The sequence below is a fragment of the Anopheles coluzzii genome, chromosome X (assembly GCF_943734685.1).
Source record: "Anopheles coluzzii chromosome X, AcolN3, whole genome shotgun sequence".
NCBI classification, from domain to species: domain Eukaryota; kingdom Metazoa; phylum Arthropoda; class Insecta; order Diptera; family Culicidae; genus Anopheles; species Anopheles coluzzii.
The window spans coordinates 12,669,583-12,696,027 of NC_064669.1; the positions used below are offsets into that span (position 1 = coordinate 12,669,583).

At 47.2% G+C, this 26,445-nt stretch overlaps 2 protein-coding genes across 5 annotated transcripts; one reads left to right on the plus strand and one right to left on the minus strand.

Annotated features, from left to right (window-relative positions):
- Nucleotides 1-73: 73 nt before the first annotated feature.
- On the plus strand, nt 74-18,460 carry LOC120959224 (probable phosphorylase b kinase regulatory subunit alpha). 4 transcript variants are annotated; one of them, XM_040382487.2, is made up of 10 exons: nt 74-1,087; nt 1,193-2,308; nt 2,420-2,743; nt 4,314-4,461; nt 9,337-9,501; nt 9,580-9,747; nt 9,836-10,126; nt 10,192-10,365; nt 15,321-15,532; nt 15,606-18,460. In XM_040382487.2, the coding sequence occupies exons 1-10, from the start codon at nt 959-961 to the stop codon at nt 16,644-16,646; spliced, it is 3,768 nt and encodes a 1,255-aa protein (XP_040238421.1). In that variant the 5' UTR covers nt 74-958; the 3' UTR covers nt 16,647-18,460. The 4 variants fall into 4 exon arrangements, with proteins under 4 accessions (XP_040238421.1, XP_040238437.1, XP_040238413.1 ...); XM_040382503.2 differs by having other exon boundaries at nt 15,360-15,532; XM_040382479.2 differs by lacking the exon at nt 4,314-4,461 and adding an exon at nt 6,085-6,232 and having other exon boundaries at nt 77-1,087.
- On the minus strand, nt 18,447-26,445 carry LOC120959245 (uncharacterized). The gene is made up of 5 exons (XM_040382512.2): nt 26,186-26,445; nt 25,294-25,661; nt 23,112-25,178; nt 22,782-23,035; nt 18,447-19,724 (listed from the first exon to the last, which is right to left on the minus strand). Exons 2-5 carry the CDS (start codon nt 25,436-25,438, stop codon nt 19,179-19,181), a joined length of 3,012 nt encoding a protein of 1,003 aa, XP_040238446.2. The 5' UTR covers nt 25,439-25,661; nt 26,186-26,445; the 3' UTR covers nt 18,447-19,178.

Consider the following 26,445-nt stretch of genomic DNA (forward strand, 5'->3'; position numbering starts at 1 on the left):
ATCTGTTGACACGAAGGTTAACGAATAGCTCGAATGCAACGATCCTTCAACGAAGCCTCGTAAACGCTTCGCAAACGAAAACAATGCTACGAAAACGGACCACGATATGGATGACGTTCATTGCACTAGCAGGTGTAGGATTGTGTTTAGCACCACGAAAACAGACTGCAAAGGGAGAAGGGAGGGAGAAGGGTTGGACCAATACCGACAGCACCGAGCACAATCCTCCAGCGGGTCTCGCCAGTGGACCAGTATCTCCCGACTCGAGCACAGTGCTCGTCCGGTTCCGTTGCTTTCTTCTTCCATCCGAATTTCCGCCGGGCCGGAGGTGGGACGCAAACCATGTGCGAACGCCCTTGACCATCTTCCCAGCCGTACGTTACACCCCGCGTTTCCCCTTTTGCTGACGAGTACACCGCCGCGAGTTCGGTCGGTGCTTTCTGATTGAATTGACATTCAAGTGACATTCTCGTGCCAGTGCGAACGTCGGCCGCCTCCGCCGTGCAAAGGAAAAGTTCGTCTCGCCAGTCGACACACACACACACACGCGCGCACGCAATCACGTACTGTCGGGAGCTCGAGACGGGTACGGGTGAAAATTTCCCCTCGCTCGCTCGAGTTCTTCTCTCATTACTCCCCCCCCCCCAACCCCCTTCCGTGCTTCGAAAAGAAAAAAGGAAAAACACAGTGTTCCGAAAAGTGCTACTACTTGTTTTACCCAAACGAATCGATTTAAGTTGCCGAAATCAATCAACCTTCCTGTGGCCAGCCGCCGACCGTGTGCAAGAAAGAAATCAACCGAAGCTACAATCAAACCTAGCCAACCTTTTTTTTGGAGTCGACCAAGTGGTCGGGTGACGTGAATCATCCCACGAGTCAGTGAAACGAGAGGACAGCCTATCCGCCCGATTCGCTTACCAGCAGGCTCCTCCAGCGTTTCTCGTTTCCAGCGGCCAGGATGCGTAGCCGAAGCAATTCCGGGGTTCGCCTCGACTACTACCAGCGGATCGTGCATCGGCTGATCATGCGCCACCAGCAACCGGTGACAGGGCTGTTCCCGGCCAGCCCCCAAACGCAGCACGCCTGGGTAGCGTTTTTGTTTCGCCACTAGCGTTGATTGATCGGAATCGACACCAATTGATTATGCTCCCGTCATCTCTCTCCGTCGCTCTCTCTCTTTCTCTATCCACAGATACGCGACAACGTGTACTGCATACTGGCCGTCTGGGGGCTGTCGATGGCGTACAAGAAGATCGCGGACCAGGACGAGGACCGGGCGAAGGCGTACGAGCTGGAGCAGTGCTGCGTGAAGCTGATGCGCGGCCTGCTGATGGCGATGATGAACCAGAAGGAAAAGGTGGAGCGCTTCAAGACGTCGCAGAACCCGCTCGACTCGCTGCACGCCAAGTACTCGAGCCGCAACGGCCAGATCGTGGTGGGCGACAGCGAGTGGGGCCACCTGCAGATCGACGCCATCTCGCTCTACCTGCTCATCCTCGCACAGATGACCGCGTCCGGGCTGCAAATCGTGTTCTCGCTCGACGAGGTCGCGTTCATCCAGAACCTGGTGTTCTACATCGAGTCGGCGTACTGCATCCCGGACTACGGCATCTGGGAGCGGGGCGACAAGTCGAACCACGGCCAGCCGGAGCTGAACGCTAGCTCGATCGGCATGGCGAAGGCGGCCCTGGAGGCGATGAACGAGCTCGACCTGTTCGGGGCGCGCGGCGGCTCCGGCTCGGTCATACACGTGCTCGCGGACGAGGCGCATAAGTGCCAGGCGGTGCTGCAGTCGATGCTGCCGCGCGAATCTAACAGCAAGGAGCTGGACGCGGGCCTGCTGTCGGTGGTCGGCTTTCCCGCGTTCGCGTGCGACGACCCGCAGCTGATCGAGACGACGCAGGAGGCGATCATAACGCGGCTGCAGGGTCGGTACGGCTGCAAGCGGTTCCTGCGCGACGGCTACAAAACGCCGAAGGAGGACAACACGCGCCTGTACTACGAGCGGTGGGAGCTGCGCATGTTCGAGAAGATTGAGTGCGAGTGGCCGCTGTTCTTCTGCTACCTGATACTGAACAAAGCGTTCCAGAACGACAAGCAGGCGGTGGCGGAGTACTCGCAAAAGCTCGAGGACATACTGGTGAAGACGGAGGAGGGCATGAAGCTGATACCGGAGCTGTACGCGGTGCCGGAGAAGGCGGTGGCGGCCGAGTACCAGGCGCCCGGCAGCCAGCAGCGCGTCGTGGTCGGCCGCTGCCCGTTCCTGTGGGGCCAGTCGCTCTACATCCTCGGGAAGCTGCTGCAGGAGGTAAGCGTCACGTTAACGTCTTCCCGTGTTTTTTTTTTGTTTTTCCTCTGTCCTGCCCTTTGCTAACTGTTTTGGCTTTTACTTTTCTTTTTTCTGATCCGTGTCCGACAGGGTTTCCTTGCCGTCGGCGAGCTGGATCCGCTGAACCGCCGACTCGGGGCCCAGAAAAAGCCGGACGTGGTCGTGCAGGTGGTAATACTGGCGGAGGACAACGACATACGGGACAAGCTGGCGGAGCACGGCATCCAGGTGCAAACGATCGCGGACGTGGCCCCGATCGAGGTGCAGCCCGCCCGCGTACTCAGCCACCTGTACACGTACCTCGGGCGCAACAAGAAGTTGGGCCTGTCCGGGCGCAAGTCGCGCGACGTCGGCATACTCAGCACCAGCAAGCTGTACTCGCTCAAGGATCGCATCTTTGCGTTTACGCCACAGGTATGAGGCGGCTAGGTGCTGGCCCAGGCTCTTTGGCCAGCCCTTTTTTGGTTAACTTTTCTTTTCCATAGGACTTTATAACAAAACAAGACGCAACGCGGGTGTCACGCACCTGCTCACTCATTAGGGGTGAGCAGTGCTGCAAAATGTCATGAGCATCACGAGATGTTCACTAACGAAAACAATGAACATATCCGTGGTAGCTTGATCAATGAGCACTGTGACCAGTGTTGCCAAACGCCACTGTTTCAGTCACCAACACTCATGACTGAAACGAAGTCAGCTCACATACACAACCGTGATGGTCAGGGATGAGACTCAAACAGTTGGTGGGTCAATCACATACTTAGTGACATTTTATTAGCACCCAACTCTTGGTCACTCACTTCGGTCACGACATTTTCTGTCCGTGATAATCACGACATTCTTAGAATATACTGGAAGTGTGGTCCTAAGCAACAAAATGAGCATACTTTCTCGCTCGGTCTGGTTTGATGGTTTGTCGGGTCAGACAGAGCGAGTAAGCATGCTCAGTTTGTTGCATGGGACCACTCGCAAGCACCGCCCGTCATATGACTATTGTGATGATCACAGACAGAAAATGTCGAACTGACTGACCAAGAGTTTGTTGCACAAAGTGTCACCAAGCATGTGATGGTCGCGCCAACTGTTTTGAGTATCCCCTCTGATCATCACAGCTCGTGACGCTGACATGATATTGTTTCAGACGGAACCTGTCATGACTATGTCAGTGATATTTTGCAGAACTGAAAAAAAGTCATGTCATGTTATGACTGACCAAGCTTTAGTTGCTAAAATGTCACCAAGAATGTGATGGTCGCAACAACATTTTGAGCTTCACCTCTGATCATTACAGTAGAGCTCGTGACATTGACATAGATTTTGTTTCATCAGGAATGTGTCATGACTATGTCATTTTGCACAGAATAAAAAAGCGATGGTCGTAAAAATGGTACGAAGCAAGTATTCCAATCGTTCCAAGTCAAACCAATCGTTTTGAGTACCACCTATGGGCACCACAATTGAGTACGTGACGCTGACATGGATTTTTTTTTTCAGTCAGATTTGTTTTTATGACATTGCTAATGGCATTTTGCAGCAACCGGGATGAAACTCCACCTACAGTGAAGTTGTGGGATACGTCTGGGAGGTTAACCCACCACATACACACACAACAATAACAACACAAATACACACACACATATACCCAAACATCGTGTGAAGTAAGGCCATTAGAACTGACATGCAATTTATCGGCTGAGTGCCTGCTGATGATCAGCCGAGCCCTGATCCGATTTGTGGTGTAGGGTCTCTGTACATACACACAAAAACAGCACAGCAGCTCCCTCAGTGCTTCCCAGTTACGGCTTTGTTTTTTTTTTGTATGTAGCCGACCTTACACAACTTTATCCATCTGTTTCGTCTTAAGCTGCTGCACCCACGGTGTGTGCGAGGGTTTTTTTTTTTGGCAATATATATATATGCTCTTCGTCTGCTTCTACTACTTCTTCTTCGTTTCTTTTTCCTTTCTACCATCCTACCGCACCAGTTCTCCGACGTGAACCGATTCTATATCGCGTCCGACAACGAGCTCATGATCGATCTGCTAAAGGGCGAGATCAACTTTCTGAAGTCAGCGTGGCAGAATCTACTCGGCCGCCCGCTGCTGACGCTGGTGCTGAAAACCGTACATCTAGGTCGGTCCAACGCTTTACTCTACCCGTCTTGCCTCCCTCACTCTCTCTCTCTCTCTCTCTCTCTGTCTCTCCCCTTCGCTTCCCCACACAAACTTTCTTTCACAAACACACCCACTATCTCTGTTTTACCATTATTATCCAGCGTGTGTCCGGTAGTGTGTTCGATCCTTTTTTCCCATCTACACCCATTGCGTGCGCGGCCCACGCATCCTGTACATAGTAGTTTGCCACCCCCTCCCACCCCTTTAGTAGTAGATTTTTAGTTGTTGTGTGTTCCGTTTTTTGTTTCTCCTTTCTCTTGTAGTGTTGGCTATCGTAGTAAGTGGTGTTGCTGTTTTTTTTTCCTTTTCTTAATTTATTTGATTTTATTTTGGTTTTCTTCTTCAGTAAAAGCATTGCATTGAGTGTTTGTATTTGTTCACTAAAAGAAACCCCCCAAGCCCCCTTTTTTTGATACCAAAGCTCCCGTTCTTATATGCCCGTTACACAAATGCGTGAAGTTTTTGTTTTTTTTTTTTTTGTTCTAAATATTATGATTTTGTTTTTTTTTGTGTATTTATGTTTTGATTATTAACGATTTTGATCACCTTTTACGTAGTTTTACCCTTTACCGAGCGATTGTACAGTGATTGTGCGATGCACAGCGCATAATGATGTGTTCTGCATCTGGCAGAGGGAATAATTGCACACCAAGGTGTAGGGTGTATGTGTTAGCTCAACCCCTTTTGCTTTTGCACAAAACACACAATCACCCGCTGGAGAAGGAGCGCAACAGCACAAGCGTTTGGGCTGTTTGTATCGCCTCCCTTTCTTGCGTCGTTTTAATTGGCCTTTACAACAACAACAACAACAACAAATCGTCGAAATTTTTCACAACACACTAACAGACACAGAAGCAAACAAAATATATACTCCCTCCATAATACACTTCTAAAAAAAGAAAAAAAAAGAAAGGAAACCCAACAACAGAGCGCGTGGAATTTTGAGCTCCAAACTACTTTTTTTCGCTACGGGAAAGCTGCTGATTCTCATACATTCATCTGCAAGGATTGTAGCCCGTCACGGAGTTGCAATTTTGTGTGTTTTTTTTTGTTGCATTCTTCACAAAATATGTCACCTTTTCAATAATTGGCAAATCTTTTTCATTTGTTTCTCTTTTTTCTCCATCTCTTCTCTTTTCGCGCTAAAATCCCCCCCCCCCCCCCCTTCCCATGTCGTGTCGTCAAACATTTTTGAACAACACATTCAAAAAAAACAAATAATAACAAAAATGCAATGCACACGAACCACGGATGACGGGAATGATGGCGGTCACGGTTGGTGGTGGTGGTGGTGATGATCATGATGGCCCCCTCCAACATCGCACCTGCCCTGCTGCACTGCTGCAAAACTACGCCCACACATACACACATATGCAATCTCTACACCCTGCCCTTCACCTACACCCACCCGCCACTCATCCTGGTGCCCGACATCTCTGCCATCAACTCACTGTCTCGCCCCCGCAAACCCACCCTATCGATTGCCATCTATCCCGCCATTGGCTTGGCTTGGCTTGGCTGGGCTGGGCTGGGTATGTGTGTGTGTGTGTTTGCTGGGATGTGCTGGGTCACAACACACCAGATATTCGATCACGACGAGTACTATACATCGCGCGATCCCGCCCTGCTGGCGAGCAATTTCACCGACATACTAGCGTTCCTTAGCTATAGCTGGCGCCATCTGCTCGGTCGACCTACGATCACACTGATGGCCACCCATTGGCTCTTAGGTAATTATGTTACACTCCACCCTCCCCTCGAAAACCCCTCAAAATAATGGTTAGCTTGCTAAAGCACAAAGGTAATGCCACAAAAAAACCTAAAGACAAAAAGCAAAGAGGACAGAAAATCAAGCACTCACAAACAAAGCTAGTGATGGGAAAAATGAATTGGTTCCGGGATCGGCTCCGGAGTTGGAATTGGCTTCGGAATCAGCTCCGGAATTGGAATTGGCTTCGGAATCAGAATCGGTTCCGGAATCGGAATCGGTTCGGGAATCGTAAACGGAGCCGGAATTGCTCCGGAATTGAAATCTCCATAAGAATAGGCGTTTGGATTCAATGATGCTACGTATTGATAGCCGCAAAGAATTCAAGAATTCAATTCAAGAACTAATTATCATTCTGGAGCTAATTCCAATTCTGGAGTCAATTCTGATTCCGTTTCCAGAGCATATTGTTATTCCCTAGTCGATTCCAAATCCGGAGCCGATTCCGATTTGGAATTCGGAGTCAACTCCGAAATCAGCTCCGAAATCAGCTTCGGATTCAATTCCGGAATCGGCTTCGGAATCGGATCCGGAATCGGCTCCGGAATAGGATCCGGAATCAGATCTAGAATCGGATCTAGAATCGGCTCCGGAATAGGTACCGTAATCAGAATCGGCTCGGGAATTGATTCCGAAGACGGAATCCGATTCGGATAGGTCCGATTCCGCGCTCCCATCACTAAAACAAACCATTCAGGGCATGCATCGGGAACATTTGTCATACTCCCCATACTCCACACATTTCATCGATGCCTTTTCATGCTTCATGTCCTCGGCTCTCGGTATGCACACTCGGTACATCTGCTTGTCTACCTAGTTTAGTTCTGGCGGTGCTCATTTTTCCGACGCTTTTTTTATTTTTTATTTTTTTAATCATCCACCACATACCTCTCCGCTCACATTGCATCGGATTGGCTTACACTCGCAGAACGAACTAAAAACAAGGTGCAGCAACGTGATTAGAGGTCGATCGACGTTACAATCATTAAAGAAAACCCCCCCCCCCCATGCGGCTTTGCATTATGTGTACACATGTCTGTGTCCCATGCTATTCGTCTGCGTCTACGTTTACGCGTGTCTGTTGTCCTGTCCTGTTGCGGATTGGGAAGGGCATCCGTTGTGACACCGTCCCTACCATAATGCTAGTAATCGGAGCGATCGCTTAATGAGCTTGTTTGGCGTTGGATTGTTTAGTGAAACAATTGGCAGTAACTTAAGCAAATGCGCACACAAACACACATACTTTCACGTAGTGCAGGTATGTCAAACTGGTGGTCCACGGGTCGATTCTGGATACGGCCCGCAAGAATATTTGGAGAATTGCTTAAAGAATTGCAAACCAAAACATCTGTTATTACAATTTGTCTGAGTGTATTAAGTTTTCCAGCGAAGAACAATCATTTTGTTGCTATGTTTTTCCACACTAACATTTATGTACCCATAACATCAAACACACTTGTTCTACACGCACGTACAGAGCAACCGAGACTCCCAAGAAACATTAAATCGCATGCGTAATAGATTTTGATTAAATCCCGGATTATAGCAACATTTTGGGTAGACTCGCGGCTTGTCTGCGGTCGGTCCCACCGATTTTTGACGATCTCAACGCCTCCAACTGCCGGCCAGAGGCTTCAGTCGGCTTTGGATTGCTCCGAACGGCTCTGCACGACACCGACCTAGGAATGTTACATCTTTGATGCCGATTGGAGCCGCTTCTGATTTTATCGTAGTCATACCTTCATAAAAATCAGTTAATATCCAATGTGTATGACTCATTGAAAGCGTTTGTAGCCAAGTTGAAATTATTTTAATCTCACATTCTACAAGACTAATTTACCTCCCTAAAAATCAAAACTAAGATTAAAGGATTACATGTACGATAAAAGGATTTAGATAAAAGGATTAAAAGAATCGAGATGTCGAAGGCCTGCAATACAAAGCTTCTTAATAGGTTAGCTCACACTGTCCATATGTTAGTTCGCCAATCTTTTTGTATTCCCACATCCCGAGTCTTCGTAATTGAGCAAAATAATACCTAAAATATGGGTTCTTGTATTAGGAAATGCATAATATACCACCAGAATACTTGGGCCGCTCGTCACCTGTTGGAAAGATTGCAAGCAAATATTTTTGTTGTCCATCCAGCGATGGATAGCTTGGATTGTTCGAAAAAGATTCGCTGAAGGCTGCTAGACTTCCAGCTACCTGAGCGAAAAAGTGTGTGTGCGCTTTCGGGAGATTCGTTGTGTCCTGCCTGTACGTTCGGTAGTGGTGCCGTTGGCGAAAACTTCTATTCAAGTACGTTCGGAATTAATGTTAAATGTGTTATGGAACCATCTCGAACCAACTCGCCGTGGTGCTTGTTGAAAGATAAGTTGTAGAGTACCGGTACGGTTTTGTGTGATAGTAACTGTCCCAATTTCGGGAGTGATCTCATGACGCATGCCTCTGTAAGAAGATACCAGCGTTGTAGTGCATCGGTAGGCTAACCAAGTGTCTGCAAGAAGATTTTGGCTTTTGTCTGTCTAACGCCCGGCCTTATAGTGACAAATCTAACGTGCAGCTTGCCATCATCATTCCTTTTAATGTTTGTTTTATATGATGTGCAGTAAAACATTTGGAGAAAAAAAAACATCACAACATCTTGATCGCGTGTGGCTTTTGTGTATGTAGTGTATGTGTTGCTTTATTATTTTCCCATTCCATGGTTAGCTAGTAGTGTGTTAGGGAGAACAAAAGTTCTAACATGGAAACGTCTCCAGACTGTGCAACGCTTAACCATAAGGCCTCTCTTCGTACCTTCCTAGTCCCAGTAATCTAAACAACAACCTTTCTTTCGCACAATGATAACATCCAATGGTACTCGCTATCTATCTCTGCATGTTTGCCCCCTCTTCACATTCCCTGCGAGAGAGCGCGTGTATGCTTAACTACTCCTTCAAATCGGCATGATCCACATTAAACTGCGTCAGCTACTAATTCCGCTGTCTTTTTGGGCATTCTTGCATTTTGTTGCTGCTCTCCACTTCCTTCTACAAATGCGCCCACGTGCCGGCCCTCCAGATAACAACAAGGTACCGCTGGCAATGATCCAAACGATGAAGAAGCTCAAGTCGGGCTACATCAGCGGCACGCGCGTCATCCTTGGCAATTTGGGCGACTTTATCAACACGTCCGCCATCACGGATCTGAGCTTTCTCGGCAGCCAGGAGGACGGCTACCCGGACAGTAAGTGTTCGCGCAACGTTCCCCCCAAAAATCCTCTTCTAAAGTTGGCATTAAATAAATTTCTCCTTTTTTTTGCAGAATTGAATCCCGCCGTGCAGGCGTACCTGGACGAGCATCTGCTGCGCTCGTTCAGCCACCGGGCGTCGACCACCTCGATCCGGTCGTCCGGCCTGCGGCCGAAAAATCTGCGCCGCCGCATGTCGGTCAAGGGTGCGATCAAGAAGACGCGCTCGATCAACGTCGACTGTACGTAGCTCGCGCCTGCGGCTCTTGCCGTATCAGACTAACCCTAAACCTAATGCCTAAACTCTTTTCCTCACCCTGCGTTTTGCAGCGGAAACACTCGGCATGGAGGGTAATGTGACCGAGCGACGCCTGTCCCACGTTACACCCCAGTGGCTCGAGCCGAACCAGACAACTGTCGGTGCTGCTGGCGCTGCTGGTGCTGGTACTGGTGCTGCGACCACCGGGCCATCCGGCGGTTCGCCAACATCGCGAGATCCTTCCCCGAACACGCAGGCCCAGCAGCAGCAGCAGCAGCAGCAACCGCGGTACGGTACGGAGCGTGTGTCGCTCGATGACGACGGCAAAAAGCTGCACATCCAAACGTCGGCAACTGCGGCCAGTAAGTAACGCGCGGCCCCACAACCCACAACGCCCAATGGCTAATATCTTGCTTTTGTGTCGCAGTGCCAAAGATACACATTCAGCCGCTGCCGCGCCACCGGCCCACCACGGAGACCAACTTCGAGAACACCGAGGTGGAGGAGCTGATTGCCATGCTGCGCGAGACGGAGAATCTCGAGGAGCAGGGCGACATACTGCAGCATCTGGTCGATACGCAGGGGCTCGACTTCAACACCGGTATGTTGCTGTGCGCGATGCACGCGGGGGTGTGGCTCACGGGAGAAGTTACCAGCCGCGGGTTGAAACTGATTCATCTGACCGATGTGAAACGCAGAGAGCTTTAGAGGGAATGTTTAAAACATCATGCTCTGTTGCTGAATGTATAACTCCACGTTATTACATTTGCAATCAGATAAATCAGTTTCGCCTGGGTTTTTTATTGTTTTCGTGCGTAACTTGTGCTTGCTCCGTACACCGATTGGCAATTAGCTTTATGTGTGCTGTACATTAATCACTGTCTCAAAACCGATTGCCAGAAAAGGTTATCGTTGGTTAGAATATTTTTATGTTTGATCTTTTTTTTTCTAAATTTCTTTTCTATGTTTAAAGCCAGAATTAAATGTTAACAAGCCAGTTTCACTAGCTCAAGATTCACTCTAGCTATAAAAACGTTGATTTTTTCACGCTTCGCTTTGGGTTTGAAAAGCGCATGATTGTTTGTAGCAGATTGTGTGCTTAATGTTTTTTAATGCCGTGATTTTTTGCGTTCCTCTCTTCAGCAAATACCTCTCGTAACGAGTAAAATCTCGCATAACGAGCAATATCATTTGTGTATTTGACACGTTTTTTGCTGACAATGTGTATTCAAGTTCACAATTGTTAAAATTGAGCTTTTCTTTAATTTTAATTATCGCTCATGCCCTGAATGATGAAAGAGTTATTGTTTGAATGTTGTGCAACAATCTCTTTGGCCGTCTCAAAATTAACTATCGCTCAGGGTAATGCAAATTTCGAAACTAAGAATCGTTTAATATAAAATCATTGCCAGGGAGAGAAGTTCCATATAATTGAGCATAAATGTGTGTTATATTTTATTTTACTTTATTTTATGTTAGGCTACAAATAGCTACCACTGGTGGCTAAATGTAGGAAAACTTAAATATAAAATTAACATTAACCAACAAATAGCTAAAATCTAACCGGACATCCGACTGTGTGGTAATGAATTAAGTCTCGAAATTTTGTATAGGCCGGCATGTCCGCGTAGGACGTTACGCCAAATAGAAGAAGATCTCAATGCTGAAGTGCGGCAATGAATACATTTTGATATGTGTTGGGTCATTTTTTTAATTTAATTTTCATAGACACTTTGAGCCTTCTATATGCATCTTCAACGAACGCATTTGAATAATTAATATAATTATAATTTATTGGATAGTTGGTGTATCGGACAAATAGACTCTACGGTAGAGCAATTGTTTGTTATGGACTGAGGTTATTAGATGCTATTTGCTTCTGTTCCGAACTATTAATTCAATCAGTATAGTGCAATTCAATCCACACTGATTCTAACAAGCCGATTAACCTTGTAGGCTTTTTGACTTTGCATAATAATTGCCTATGCGTTTAAGCAAAACATTTCCGATCTGCTTCTTTACTGTTGTTCTTCTTCTTTGGCATAACAACTGATGAGTTACTTCTTTACGGAATGAATAGAAATTCACGGCGTCGAAGTAAGCGAGTGGGTGCGTTTAGTGGAATTCTATGGAATTCTAAAATGGGGCGTACTGCTAGCTTAGTAAAGAGAGCTTCAAGGAATGAAGCACATCATTTGCAATAGCACAGATCATTCCTAACACTTTACTGGCACGGTTAATGGTGAACGCAATATGATAATTGATTGGCAGTTTTACATCAAGGAGAACCCCAACATCACGAATAACATAAACACGATTAAATTATAGTATAATTTCGTATAATTATAGGACAAAAAGTTAGGGGACCGAGAGAAAGATATAGACGCACCTTTTTTCAATACACAGGGAAAGTTACTTCCCTAAGTTAACACTATTTCCAAATCATCTGCAAACTAATATTTGATCAACGCATTGGTATGTACAGGGTTTTCTAGGAGTTCTCATAGTTGTGGGACACTTTATTGACTTTTTCTTTTGTTAAATGAACTTAATATAATGGGAATTAGACTCTACAGCACCCTTGTTGCACAAATCCAATAGGAAATTCCAAGGAGCTCGTCCAAAAAGCGTGCCATAGAGTCCATTTTCATCATGTGGAATTCACTTTCCATAAGAAAGAGTCAAACTATGAGACTAACTCACAACTATGAGATCCCCTGGAAACCCCATATAATTGGTATATCAATTACTGCCACTTGAAGAAGTTTCGTGTGTCTACAAGTGTGTCGTAGATTTGATGCGAATGCATTTTTCGAACTCTTACTTCGTGATGTAGAATATTTACCACAAACAAACTTTCAATTGTAATGAAACTGATTTATTTTGGAAGAAAAGATTAGCAGGAAATGTCTCACAACTGAAACAAACAAACACTGCCACAGAGACAAACCGATTAAAGATGGTTGAACATTATTATTTTTCAGTAATTCAAGTGGGAAAATCGGGAAAATGTTAAAGAAAATAATTTGGGGAAATGTGATTTCTAATATGGGACAATAGTGGATGGGACTGGAGGGTGGAGACTTCGGAAACCATCTTCTATAAGTCAACCCAAATCCTGGCATACGTTGATCATATAAGCATCATTGGTCTGCGGCTCTCCTATGTAACAGAAGCCTACCTTCGTAAGTACCAAACTTACGTAGGCGTGAGGTACAGATTAGTGTTGGGTTTCATGACTCTTTCGATGAGATTCATTCATATGAATCTTCAGTAATGAGTGATTCGAATCTCGAATCGACTCTTCAAAAATTAATGAATCTTTAAAGATTAATGAATCTCCAAGGATTCGAAAGTTATATGAATCTTCAAAGATTCATGAATCTAAAAGATTAATAAATCCATTAAAATTCATATATCTCCAGGGATTAATGAATCTTTAGATATGTATGATTTGCAAAATAGTTAATTTGCGCGATCGCGACCAAACAACATCCCCAACATCTTAAACCCGTCGCGGATTTAAGTCGCGCATGGACCGTCTCGCCGAAGTGCCGAAAGCCTGTGTAGGCTGGCATGACCATGTAGGTTGTTGCTTCAAAAAGAAGAATGAATGAAGAAGAAGCTCAAGCTCTATGCATTTTTTGAGATGTATGAATCTCATGGGATTCATCAATCCCTAGAGATACGAATCTTTTAATATTCATGAATCTTTCGAGATTCATGAGTCTTTAGAGATTCATCAATCTTTAGTGTTTCAAGAATATTTGGAGATTCATGCATCTTTTAGATTCATGAATCTTTGCAACCGGGATTCAGATTCATTGAATCATTTCAAAGATTCATTCAGATTCATGAATCTGAATCAGATTTACCCAACACTAGTATAGATAGGTGAACGTACTTTTAAAGTTGTCCCAGAATTCACCTATGTTGGATCAAGGGTCAGTTCCGACAATAGCATTGATGAGTTGTAAGCAAAGACGTTCATTCTACAGTCTGAAATTACAGTTCACCTCAAAGAACCTGTCGCGAAGGACGAAGCTGAGACTGTACTGTACCTATATAGTACCGGTGCGCTCCCATACGCCTCTGAGATATGGGCACTGTCCAAATCTGACGAAACCTTTCTGACCGCGCTCGAGAACATGATGCTCTTAGTCTACTACGATTGTTAATCGAGCAGCTGTCGTTTATATTGACGACTTCTATTCGCGATGCCACCAATAGACTATAGAAAATAATGACATAACTGCCATATAAACGGTCGGATAAAAATTAATCCCTAACGAGTTCAGGATTATGTAGTTGATATCCGTTAAAAAGATATTCATAAAAATGCGAACAGTGTACAACATATGTTCGGACTTTTAAGGGAACATCTAGATCCTTCGCTTAGGGTCCCGAGATGGATAAATCCGCCACTGGGTTCCACTGTATTGGAACACGAATGAAGACATAATTTGCGTCAAAATAATGTTCTGTCATGCATTTCGGTGCAATAATAACTATCACAAAATGTTTCAATTGTCAACATTTTATTTTTCCTTGCAAAAAGCTGCCTGTGAAATGGTTTTGGTGAAAAAAAAATCAACTTTTCAGTGAATCTTAAGCTAGTGCTAAGGGTTTGTTGACACTTAATTCTGACTTGCAAAAACTCTGTAATAGCGACATCATGCGGTAAACGTTTTAACTATAGCATTCAATTGGCTGTTTGTTTGTAGCATAATTATTATTATTTTTTTATTTGACCTATCATTGGAATTGTTTAATTACAAATAACATAACACATTTTGCACTCTAATCAATGGAATTTCCCTAATATTTTTCCTTTGTGAAGATAGTACTTAATACTAATTTGAATATACGGGACAGATAAATTCAACTAAAGAATTAAAAGTGCAATAACAAGTACTGAAATGCACGTGGCTTCGATCAAGCAAACTGTTTAACGTGGCGGTAAACGCATTTTGCGCTACTTAAAGTAAAGTTAACATTGCAACCAAGCATGAACACAACTGCTACCAGGACAATAACACGGGCTGGCACACTTTATGTATCTTCTTAGATAAATATGTGTTTGCTTTTTCTCGTTGTCGTCGTCGTGCGATGTTTCTGCTGCTTAACTAATTTATATTTCTTTCCCTACTTGTTTGACGTTGACGTTTCGTTCTGCTGCCTCATCTTACCTTCCCACCATCCTGCCCTTGCTGCACTTGTTCCATGTCCTGTGTGTACGCGTGTGTGTGTGTATGTATGTGTGTGTCTGTGTGCTTGTGCCGTCGTCCCGCGTCTGGTGCCGGCGGCTATGGTGATAATGCTGCTTTGCCTTGCTGCCTGCCTCGTCCTGCATTTGTCCGCACATCGCACCGGTTTCTGCTTCTGCAAACTGCGCGCCCAACCACCCACCCACTGCTGCCGTTGCCTCTATCGGTGGCGCCGGGTTGGGTCGGGGTTAACTCTGCTTGCCGCGCGCACAACGCCGCCTACTGCTGCACGATCGTTCCGCTACCGTAATGCTGTTGGTTGGGGGGACACACGGGCCTGGCTGGATAGAGTTAACTGCGGGCGTTAATGAAGATTCCCCTTCCCAAGGCATGCTGGAGGAGGGCAGGGTAGTGACGGTGCGCGGTCTGCTGAAGGGCCTGTACGAGAAGGCGTGCCAGCAGAAGATGTGGGGCCTGGTGCGCCACACCGCCGGCATGCTCGGCAAGCGGGTCGAGGACCTAGCGAAGGCCGTTACCGATCTGCTCGTGCGCCAGAAGCAGGTAAGCGAAAGGGGGTTGCCGTTCAGCCTGTAATATCTTCACTAATCGCTGCCTCTCCCCCGCAACTGCACAGGTGACGGTCGGCATGCCGCCGAACAGCGAGCACACGATAACGGCCCCGCTGCCCGAGATGGAGCTGCGCGCGGTCATCCACGAGGCGTACGGGGACGACGAGAGTACCGCGATGCTGTCCCAGGAGCTGCTCGTCTATCTCGCGATGTTCATCCGCACCGAGCCGCAGCTGTTCCACGAGATGCTGCGGCTGCGCGTCGGCCTGATCATCCAGGTGATGGCGAAGGAGCTGTCCCGCACGCTCAACTGCGACGGCGAGCAGGCATCGGAGCATCTGCTCAACCTGTCGCCGTTCGAGATGAAGAACCTGCTGCACCACATCCTGAGCGGCAAGGAGTTCGCGATCAACAGCGTCGCCCGCGGCAACATCTCGATCGTGAGCTGCAAGTCGAGCCGGGTGAGCAAGAAGAGCCAGATCGGCATCGGCGAGCCGGAGGCGGCCGAGGGCTCGCTGATCGACGACCGGCAGGGGCAGTGGCTGCGGCGCCGCCGCCTCGACGGTGCCCTCAACCGGGTGCCGCGCGACTTCTACCCGCGCGTCTGGACGGTGCTGGAGCGCTGCTCCGGGCTGGCGATCGAGGGCCGCATCCTGCCGCAGAGCCTCACGCAGGAGATGACACCGAACGAGCTGAAGTTTGCGCTCGAGGTGGAGACGGCCCTGAACACGATCCCGCAGCCCGAGTACCGGCAGCTGGTGGTGGAGGCGCTGATGGTGCTGACGCTCGTCACCGAGCACAACATACTCGCGTCGATCGGCACGATCATCTACGTCGAGCATCTGGTGCACCGGGCGAACCAGCTGTTCCTGGAGGATCAGCGCAAAAGCCACGGCGACGCGATGCTGTGCTGCGCGAAGAACAAGGACGTGCGGGAGACGACCACCGCCGGGCTGCTGCTGTGCGGCGGGGCCGCCTACATCTGCCAGCACCTGTACGACAGTGCGCCGAGCGGCAGCTACGGCACGATGACGTACATGGCCCGGGCGGTCGCCTCCGTGCTGGAGCTGCCGAAGCACGGCGACATGGACTGCACCATCTCGTAAGATGGGGGTGGGCGGGCGATGCGTGGCGGCTGTTTTGTTTTCTTTTTTTATATTTCCGTTCAGCTGTGTGTGTCTGTGTGTTTACTTAATCGAAGCGAGAAGAGGAAGGGAAAAAAGGAAGATGCTTAATTGAACCCGGGGGACCTCTTCCTGTGTGCTCCGCTCTACCCAGCACACACACACACACGCACGCACGCAATCGCGTTGTTATCATCGCGTCCCGATTAGTCGTAGTTGTTGTTGTTTATGCTCTTCGAGTGGAGGGGGGGCAAAGGGGGATGATATAGATAGGAAGCAGGCTGTTGTTACATACACCCGCTCGGTAGGAATACTCTCTCTCTAAGGGCACGGGAAGGAGGATGGCTCTGCGCTGGACAGTAAAGTTTGTTATAGGAAGCGATCTGATTTTTTGTTTATTTTACAAATTCTCCCCCGCCCCACCCAACACGAGGACGACAATTTATAGATTAGAAGCGTATACACTAAGCAATAGCTGTATCTCTCCCTCGCTGCTCTCTCTCTCCCGCGTGTTATCTCGCTCTCTTTCGCTTTCTGTTGTACATGTCTTTGCTGGGGTTTTCCAAGTCACTTTCGAATGTGAAAACACTGGTTTTCACCATGTGCAAGATGTTATACGCCGCACTGATATTTTAATTTCTTCAGCATGATTTTCAACACGCCTATAGCTGGATTGAGGTTTGACAGTTCTTTGTGATGTGTTTGAAAATCGTGTGTTAAATCTGAAATTTCATCATGAAGCAAATACACCATTGGACAGCTGTTGAAAAACATCTTGGTGAATAATTATGTGCAAATTAGAAAATGACTTGCATCAGTTTACATTAATTACAAATAAAACACTCACTAAAACCACAATACAGGGTTTTTGCTGCATCAATTTCCAATGTCAACAACAGCTGTTTTCATTGCTTGCGAGATGTTTTTCAGCAGATGGCAAATGTTGCATTTGCATCACAAAACTTTTTTCAGTGCTTTCGCATGATTTTCAAAACACAATCACAAGCTGGACTGAGTTTGACAGCTCGTTGTGGTGGGTTGCAAATCATTTGGAAGAATTGGATTTTTATGGTGATGCAAATGTAACGCGTAACAGCTGTTGAAACACAGCTTGCAAGCGATGAATAAATGCTGTGCACATAAGCGAATGGCTTGGAAAACCCGGTGGAAATTGACTTCAAACGCGTGTATTGTTTCATTACTCATTTCTACCAATTGAATTTAAGGTGGTTTGAAAGGAGCAATGAAATACAATACAATTTTGAAAACATTGTAAACATCTTGATGAGATGCGGCTTCAAACCGCTGTTTAAAAAAACGATGGCAATAGACCCATGAAGTGTTGAAATTCATGCTGAAGAAATTAAAAATTATTTTGATAGAAATGATAGATCAGAGCGATGTGGAATAACATTTTGAACGTGTTGAAAAACAATGTTAAAATTTAAAAGTGACATGGAAAATGCTGCATCAGTCGCGCGAAAATCCAGTCCTTTTTGGGCACAGACACCGCTCCCTGAAAAGCTTCTTCCTGTGAAGGATACCAACCACCTCCCACCATTGTTTCAGTCTCTATCTCTCTCTCTCTCTCTGTTCTATAAAAATAATAAAAATGACATCCCGGATTAAACGGGCTAAACTCTAGGGCAGAGGGCAGGGGAGCGAGGTTAAAGAGATAGCATTCGAGATACGAGCAAACCAAATATAAAAAAAGGTAAACCCCCCCTCAATGAAATGATGTATGTTGCAAAAAGTTAAAATAGAAGAAAAAACAAAGCACTATATTGTTCAAGTTATTCGCACGTGGTTTCGTTTTATTTCTGACTTTTTAGTTCATTTGTGCGTAGTGGTATTCGTTCACTTTGGAGTTCGATTGCGAAGTTCTCTTCCTGTTTTGTTCAAACCACTTCAACCCTCTCCCCCTCTGTGAGGTTTTGGTGAATTCATTCCTTTTTGTTTCCCTTACGCAAGAGAAAGTAAGAGGGAGAGGGAGAGAGTGAGAAAAAAGTAAAACAAAAATAATATGATAAGCATAAAAGTTGTCTGTGTTCTCGCACATGTGGTGTATGTGTGAGCGGGTTTGTTTGCGAGGCTTCCAGGGGGTGGAAGAGTGGATGAAGGGGGTGGGGGGCACATTTCTCGCCGCACATTTCGGACCAGTGCTGCAAAATGTCACGAGCATCACGAGATGTTTACCAACGAAAACAATGTTCATTGCTGATACTCAACGAAAGTGCGTCATGACATAGTCATGTCAGTGACATTTTGCAGAATTGATCACAGCAACAACAAAAAAGTCATGACATTGTGACTGACCAGGCGTTGGTCGCAAAGCCGTCACGAAACATGCATTGGTCACACCAATCGTTTTGAGTATCAGCTCTGCTGATCAATATTGAATACATGATGCTGATGGATTTTTTTGTTTATGACATCGACAGTGACATTTTGCAGCACTGTTTCGGACCATCACACAACAAACCCGTAGTAGTTGATGCCGCCCCGCTGCTCGCGTTACGGATTTTGCTCCTTCTTTTCGCTCGTGTCCATATCCTCTGTCCCTCCCTCCTTTTCTTCCACCTCCTTCGCTTCCTGCTCCATTTTCTCCTCCTCCTGCTGCTGCTGCTGTTCCTCGCCGTCGTTACGCTCCTCCTGCTCGCAGCACCCGTCCGTCAGGCAGGCCTTGAGCTGGTCCAGCAGGTCGACCGACGGTGCGACCGTCCGCACGTACCGGTACAGCTCGGCCAGATCGGCGCTCAACGCTGCCCGTACCTGGTCCCGGTCGTGGCACGGCTCCAGCGTGCTCAGATGCTGCAGCACGATCCGGATCGCATTCTGGCACGCCTCGTCGATGCCGCGACCGCGCTTGACCTGGGCCGGCAGCAGCACCTGCAGCAGACAGGCGATGAAGTTGCTGGCGCAGTGGCGTATCAGGCCGCCATGCCTCGAGCCCTTGAGGATGTGCGTCAGTCCCAGGTCGGCCATCGCTGGAATGTACGTACCGACCCGCTTGTCCCGGGCGAGCGCTAGCACCTCCGGCAGTATGCAGCGGGGAAATACCTGGCCAAAAACAAAGGGATAAGAAACAGCTTTAGCACGGGAATTTGCTGTACGTTGGTTTAACTATTGGCCTAATTTGCTAACAGTGTCAGCATTAGCTTTTTGTCGTCCATTTTGAACAGGCAATGTTGGCTCCAAGGCATCCATTTTTGACTCCTACGGACATTTTTTTCTCTCTGAGTCAACAATTGTAGACTCTTGCCGTGTAAAAATCAGATAATTTGATTTTTTTTGTGAAAAAAATAATGAATTTTAAAGCCATTACACCTTAAAGCTACAAAAATGGCATAAGCTTAACTTAAATGAATTAATTTTCAATAATTAATTATAATTTCAATACAAATGGTTACATTTCAAATTCTAACAAAGAAATTATTAACTACTTAACTTAATTTCAATAATTTTGGAAAACTCAGTTTCAGATATTAAGTTAAATTTTGGAAATAAAGCAATTGACTTACAGACAAAAATAGATGCCTCTTATTAAGTGTGACATGGTGTCAAACATTGGTGATTTAGAGCCAAAATGTAGTGCCAACGATTGTACTCTATTCTTTCAATCGCGTTATCTCAACGTCGAACTTAAAATTGTCAAGGAACTAAAGGGTTTACTTTGTCGTTTAAGTAGCTTTGTTTAGCAAAAAAAAACAGTTTTGGTGGTTTCCATAGAAGTGCATCTAGTATTATAACTTTACGCATGTAATTAAATTCTAGCCAGTCGCTCTCGACTTCAAAACCCTGGAGAACGATATTTTGCCTACCTCAAAGAAAATGGTTTCAGTTTTAAACAATAACAACACAAATTTGTATAGTGGTATAAGTTAAATTAATTACACAAAATAAATATATAAAAAAGCTGAGCAACATTTTCAAAATAAAGAGTCATATTCAGTGGAAACCCGCATAACCACAATATACCACAAAATTCTGCACAATTATTCAACATTCACATTCAACTTCGCTTGGCAACAATTTTACTATTAAACGACTCTCAGTGTCGAACTCATTTGCCTGAGCGATAATCAAAATTAAAGAGAAATACTCAATGTTAATCTATGAGAAACACGTTTCGTTTTTGTTTGTTCATCTACTAGCAACTACGTAAGGGCTGTTCCTACTGAACAATAAATAAATAAATAAGTAAACGAATAATTAAATAAATAAATAATAACTATGTAAGTAATAAAATTCCCTATCGTTTTTGCTGGCGTTCCAATCTTGTTGGCGTGTTGTAAAATCGTCCCCGAGATTTGATCTCAAAATTTCACCCCTATTGCATTTTCAACCGCTCATTTCTACCATTGTTATTGTTAACAGTTGACTCTATTGTTTTTTTATTATAATGTTTAAAATAAAATTCGCAGTAAGCGACTCGTTCAAATAATTTCTCTTTTATGATATTCACCGTTTACCATGACACGACATACGAAGAACCACATTCATGTGTAGGTTTACCGTCAGTACGTTTGACATGATTGCAATTAAATGTAAAATTAATTTCTTTTGAAATTTTCTAAATTCTTCATCGTGCATGTACGAAATATTTAGAGCTGTTGGAAGAGCATTTGATATTTACTTTCGGTCAGAACTAGTATTAGAATACGAAAGAAAGTGAGACGAAAGAAAAGTCGAAAAAGACCAAACTACACGGATAGTAACATTTCGATTACACCTGAGATATTACACTCAATTACATCCAAAGATAGTCTGGTGCATGGGTATCCACAAAGATAAAAAGGAAGGAATGTTATCAAAGAGTTGAGGAAACCATCATTGATCTCGCTGGTCCTTAGATGATTGATGATCAAAAACTGAAGCTCGGATAGCACCAAAAGAATTCGAAGGATTTGGTCTGAATCAAATTGGTAAAATGGACAAGGTTGGTTTTGAATTTAGTAGAAAAAAAGTAAAAAAAATATTTAAAAAAAAGGCCTAGTTCACTCGAAATACAGAGTAAACATTAAAGTCCAATGAAGTAAAACCAGAAAGATGCCGAGTTTTGCACGGTTGGTTTTGAAAAGAGTTGATTCCTATCCTACGACCTTTTTTAAACTGTTTTAACTCTGCTCAGATTTAATATTTATGCCTGTACGTTTCAAACACCCGTTTATGACAAGTAGTTGGATACTGGTGGTGGTGGCTCTCCTACAACAAAATTGTTGTTGTTGGAATAGTTTATAGAGGCTTTGGCTCCAACGGAGTTCTTTCGCCTCTAATCCTACAACAAAACATTTCATAATCGCTTGCGCTCTTTTCATACACAAGTTTAAAAAATTCGGAGTCGCGGATGGTCGCAGCTAATTTCAACGACAAAACGTAGGAAAAAAGTTTATCTTTCGTATGATATACGACCCACGACTGAGGTCGAGTCGAATCATTCAAAAATCACTCTTTAAAATGAAAAAAAAAATGAAAGTGATATTTAGTGTTCAATCATTTATGAACTTTAAAAACCTTATTTTTTTGCAAAATATTCAGATGTAACATAAAATTATGACAAAAAACCTTTCCGACGACACATTGATTATCAAAACCTGACCATCATTTACTAAAATATGATGGTTTCTATTTGGTCGAAAAATAGCTCAAATTTCGAACAAAAAAAAAGCACGAAGCTTGTACTTTGATGGCCTATATCTCAGTAAGTTTAAGCAGAAAATGTGAAATATTTTGGATTTAACTGAGTTAAAATATCTATTTTAAGATATGATGTATGATGATGTTATCCTGCAATAAAGTTGGTTTATCGATTTTTATACAGGCGTTTGACCAATGTACACTGGAATGCTCTAGATTTTCACGACTAGACTTTTAAGCACACAAAAAAATACAACTTTCAAGAAGCAATTGAGCCAAATATTTATCGAATCGGCACGAAACCGAGTTTGAGAATAGAGTATAGGCCTCTGTTTAGCGACTTGAACAGTTGAATTGCTCAGCGGAAACATGATACAAATAGCTATTGGGACCAATCTCTTCAAACAGTAACTTTGTATCAGTGGGTGTGAGAAGTACTTGTTTTAAAATTAAATAAAACATTATAAATCAGACTCTTACCATCAGAAGGTGACTCAGGATGTCTTTCTCGTCCGAGAACGGGTTGAGCGAAGTGCGATACATAAAGGCCTCGTACGCAATCTGCTTCGGTTGCTCCTTCTTTTTCTCCACCGGCTGCGGTATGTCGTCGAACTCGCCGTCGAGCAGATCGTCCACCTCCGGCGGCGGTGGCTCCAAATACAGAAACTGGTGGATGTAGTAGAGCGTGCTGGCGTCCACCTCATGCTCCATGCGCGCGAGAAACTCCATCTTGTCTGAAGAAAAGGACATGGTGGATGTGTTACAAGCAGTGTGTGCGGGAGATGCGAAATGCGTCCTGCGGTCCCTTACCTGCGTCGCGGAACTGCTTCTGCATCTGCCGGAGCGTGGCGACCAGCTGCTCGAGCGCGGCCGCCACCATGGTGGCACGATCCGGCCCGACCTCCCGCACCTTCTCGCTGAGGACCATGTGGTAACGTCTCATGTACAGGATGTCCGCCAGCAGCCGGGCGACCGTGCGCATCAGCGACCGCTTCGGCTCGCCCGACTCGTACGCGGCATCGTCGCCGTCGTTCGGCTCGTCGGTCGCCCAGCACCGGGGACAGATTGTACCGTACAGGCGTATCAGCTCGTACAATGCCGGCCGGTTGTTCTTCTGGAACGATTCCGCCAAACCCTTCGCCAGGAACTGGCGCATGAACTCGACCGGCGTGAACAGGCCGCACGCAAACAGCCGGCTAGCAAAGACGCTGAGCGCCGGCTGGCGGCACAGCTCGAACTCGTCCGTCAGCAGGGCGGCCAGGTGCGGGCGCATGTACCGCTTGGCGATTGTTTTGTGCTGCGCAATGATCGCGACCACCGCCTCCGCCAGCCGCTCCTGCGAGGTGCCCGTCCCGCCCGCGTACAGCGCCCGTACCAGCTGGTCGAAGAACTTGCCCGGCGACTGGAACAGCAGCTGCTGCACGTTCGGCACGGTCTGCTGCTGCTCCGCCAGCCGGTTCACCAGCTGCACGATGGACGGCACCAGGTCGGGCCGCTCGTACCGGCTAAAGTCCGGCCCGAACGTGTCGAGCGTGTAGCAGAGCAGCCGCTCGAACTCGGACGCGGGCAGCCCGTCCACCGCACGCAGGATGAGCTCCCGCAGCTTGACCCGCTCGTCCGTCAGCTCGTCCCGCTCCTCCTCCTCGTCCTCCTCGTCCTCCAGCTCGTCCCCAACCGGTTCGCGCACATCGTACTCGATCATCGTGCGCACGTGCGCCCCGTTGAGCAGGCGGCAGTGCTGCTCGATCGTGTCGAGACACTCGGCGACGTCGAGGACGCGCCCACCGCGCGACAGGAACTCGCCCAAATAAACCAGCCGGTCCTCGTCCGTGCCGGCAGCGTCGATGCGCGCCATCAGCGCACCCAGCGTCAGGCCGGTCGCCTTTTCCGCGAGCGTTTTCGGCCGCAGCGCGAACTGCGTCAGGTGGCGCAGGATGCTATGGCGGAAGTGTTTGTGCGACTTGAGGTCCTCGCACAGCCGGTACGCCGACTCGCCGATCACCTGCTGCAGCGTGACCGTCTCGTCCCCCTCGCCGAACAGGTCGATCTCGGCCCAGTAGCAGAACCGCTCGAGCGTCACGTGCATGATGCAGAACTCGAGCGAGTTCAGCAGACAGTGGTTGATCTTGAGCAGGGTCGCGTCCGACGCGGGCGAGTACTCGGCCGGGGACGGCTTGTGCACGTGCCGGTCGTCCATCAGCTGGTACACCGACATCGCCGGATCGACCGGGATGGCCGGCCGGCGGTAGTACCGCTCCAGGCAGGCCATTGTCATGCTGAACATGTGCTTCACCACGAAGCCGAAGTAGCGGTGCTTGCGCAGCTTCGACCACCGCCCGAACTTGGTCACGTCCGGCTGGTTGAAGAAGCGCAGCATCTCCACCACGTAGTCGTACAGCTTGCCGAGCGTGCGCTGCTGGTCGACGTGCCGGGCCCGGTTAACCTCGCGCAGGTCGACGTCCGTGCGGCAGATTGCGAAGTAGATCGAGACCACCATCGACTCGACCCGCTCGAGCACCTCGTACGGGCGGCCGTAGTCGAGGCTCGCGGTTGCCTGGTCGATAAACCGCATCGAGAACCAGGTCGGCGCGTACCGCAGCATCTCGTAGAAGAACCGGTCGAGATCGAGGCCCCAGATGCAGTTCATCAGCAGGCACTTGGTCAGCTGGGGCAGGCTGTTGAGCAGATGGTTGACGCGCGCGTCCTGCTCGAGATCGTACCGGAAGCTGACGTCCGTGTTGAGCAGCAGGTACATCGTGATCCGGCGCAGCTCCGGCTCGTACTGCGCGTTCACCTTGTTCTCCTCGTTGAGATAGTTCTGGACGCGCAGATACTTGAGCAGCCGGGCGACCACCTCGATGATGTACGGCTCATTTCCTGCGTTGAAAGGGTGAGAGGGGGGTGGGGGGGTGGGGGAAACGGGGAAGCGAAGGTAGCAACGGTCAAATTTAAGCGTGTCAGCGAGCGGGCGTAGGGAAATGGCATTGCTTACCGCTGTGAAAGACGATCCGGTCGAACGAGCGGACGAACTGGTTGGTGTTGTTCAGGATAAGCTGCAGCCGGTTGAAATCTTCGCAAAACTCCATGTCCGTCTCGGTACTGTTGATCTCATTTAGCAATGCGAGCAGGTCTCCCATGCCGTTCCTTCCCTTCTTCCCGCGGCCGAGCGTTTCGGACCGGCTTGTCGACGGTGCTCGCTCTTAACTCGCTCGCACCAGAAATCCGCTTGTTTTCGTTCCGTCGAGAACACACACACACACACACACTCTTCTATCTCGAAACGCCAAGCAGTTGCGCGCTTTTTTTTTGCTTTCGCGTTGCTCAAGGCCGAGCGTTGTCTTCTCTGTAAGCCGACTGTGTCTGGAAATTTTCCACCATCAATTGTCAAAAAAGAAAGGGAGGGGTTGATGGGGAGGAAGGAGGAGAGGGAACATTAGAACATAAGCATGAGCATGAAAATGAAGGTGTTAAGTTTGCTTTTTTCGGCAAAAACTGTTCCCAAACGGAACTCCACACACACACACACACACACACACACACACACACACACACAAACATATACACATTCACAGCATTGTGAGGCGTTTCCGAGGAAATGTGTAGAAGCGCGCAAATGTCGCCTCCACATACAAATGGCACACAGATGTGATGCCGACCGTGCGTCCATGTATGAGTGTGTGCGTGTATGCGGATATGCAGCCCGGTGGCGTGGGCCGGCCAGGAACCGGGGAATTAAATACATTTCGTAGAACCGTCTGCGACATACGCTCATGCTAAAATGACAAACGTTTCTCCCGTACACCACACACCATGCCTGAATATTCACAGGAATCTGGGAACGGCGTGTGACGCCATGGAACGCTATTTAACCCCACGCAACTTACGGGGAAGTGTTTGATGGTCGTTCGCCTCTTCGGGGTTGATTGGGGCTACGCTGCTGGACGGGGGGTTCACGTCCTGACACGGGGCCCGCCAAAGGTTGGCCGTGGACACAGCAGGGGCAGCACACACTTTCGCCAGTACCACACGCACAGTCTATCGATGCCGGTTCTTTTGTCACGGTTTCCGAGAAACTGTTGTTTGTGAACCGATTGGGCGCGCGGTACGTCAGAAACGGCGCACGGATGAGCGGGATCGAGCAGTT

Excerpts from the sequence above, each read along its gene's own strand:
- LOC120959224 (XM_040382487.2), top strand. The coding sequence starts at position 959 with ATGCGTAGCCGAAGCAATTCCGGGGTTCGCCTCGACTACTACCAGCGG. Across the intron at positions 2,744-4,313 it reads TCTTTGCGTTTACGCCACAG|TTCTCCGACGTGAACCGATT; the intron begins GTATGAGGCGGC and ends CTACCGCACCAG. Across the intron at positions 9,748-9,835 it reads GCGCTCGATCAACGTCGACT|CGGAAACACTCGGCATGGAG; the intron begins GTACGTAGCTCG and ends TGCGTTTTGCAG.
- LOC120959245 (XM_040382512.2), bottom strand. The coding sequence starts at position 25,438 with ATGGGAGACCTGCTCGCATTGCTAAATGAGATCAACAGTACCGAGACG. Across the intron at positions 25,179-25,293 it reads CCGGATCGTCTTTCACAGCG|GAAATGAGCCGTACATCATC; the intron begins GTAAGCAATGCC and ends CTTTCAACGCAG. Across the intron at positions 19,725-22,781 it reads TCCTGAGTCACCTTCTGATG|GTATTTCCCCGCTGCATACT; the intron begins GTAAGAGTCTGA and ends GTTTTTGGCCAG.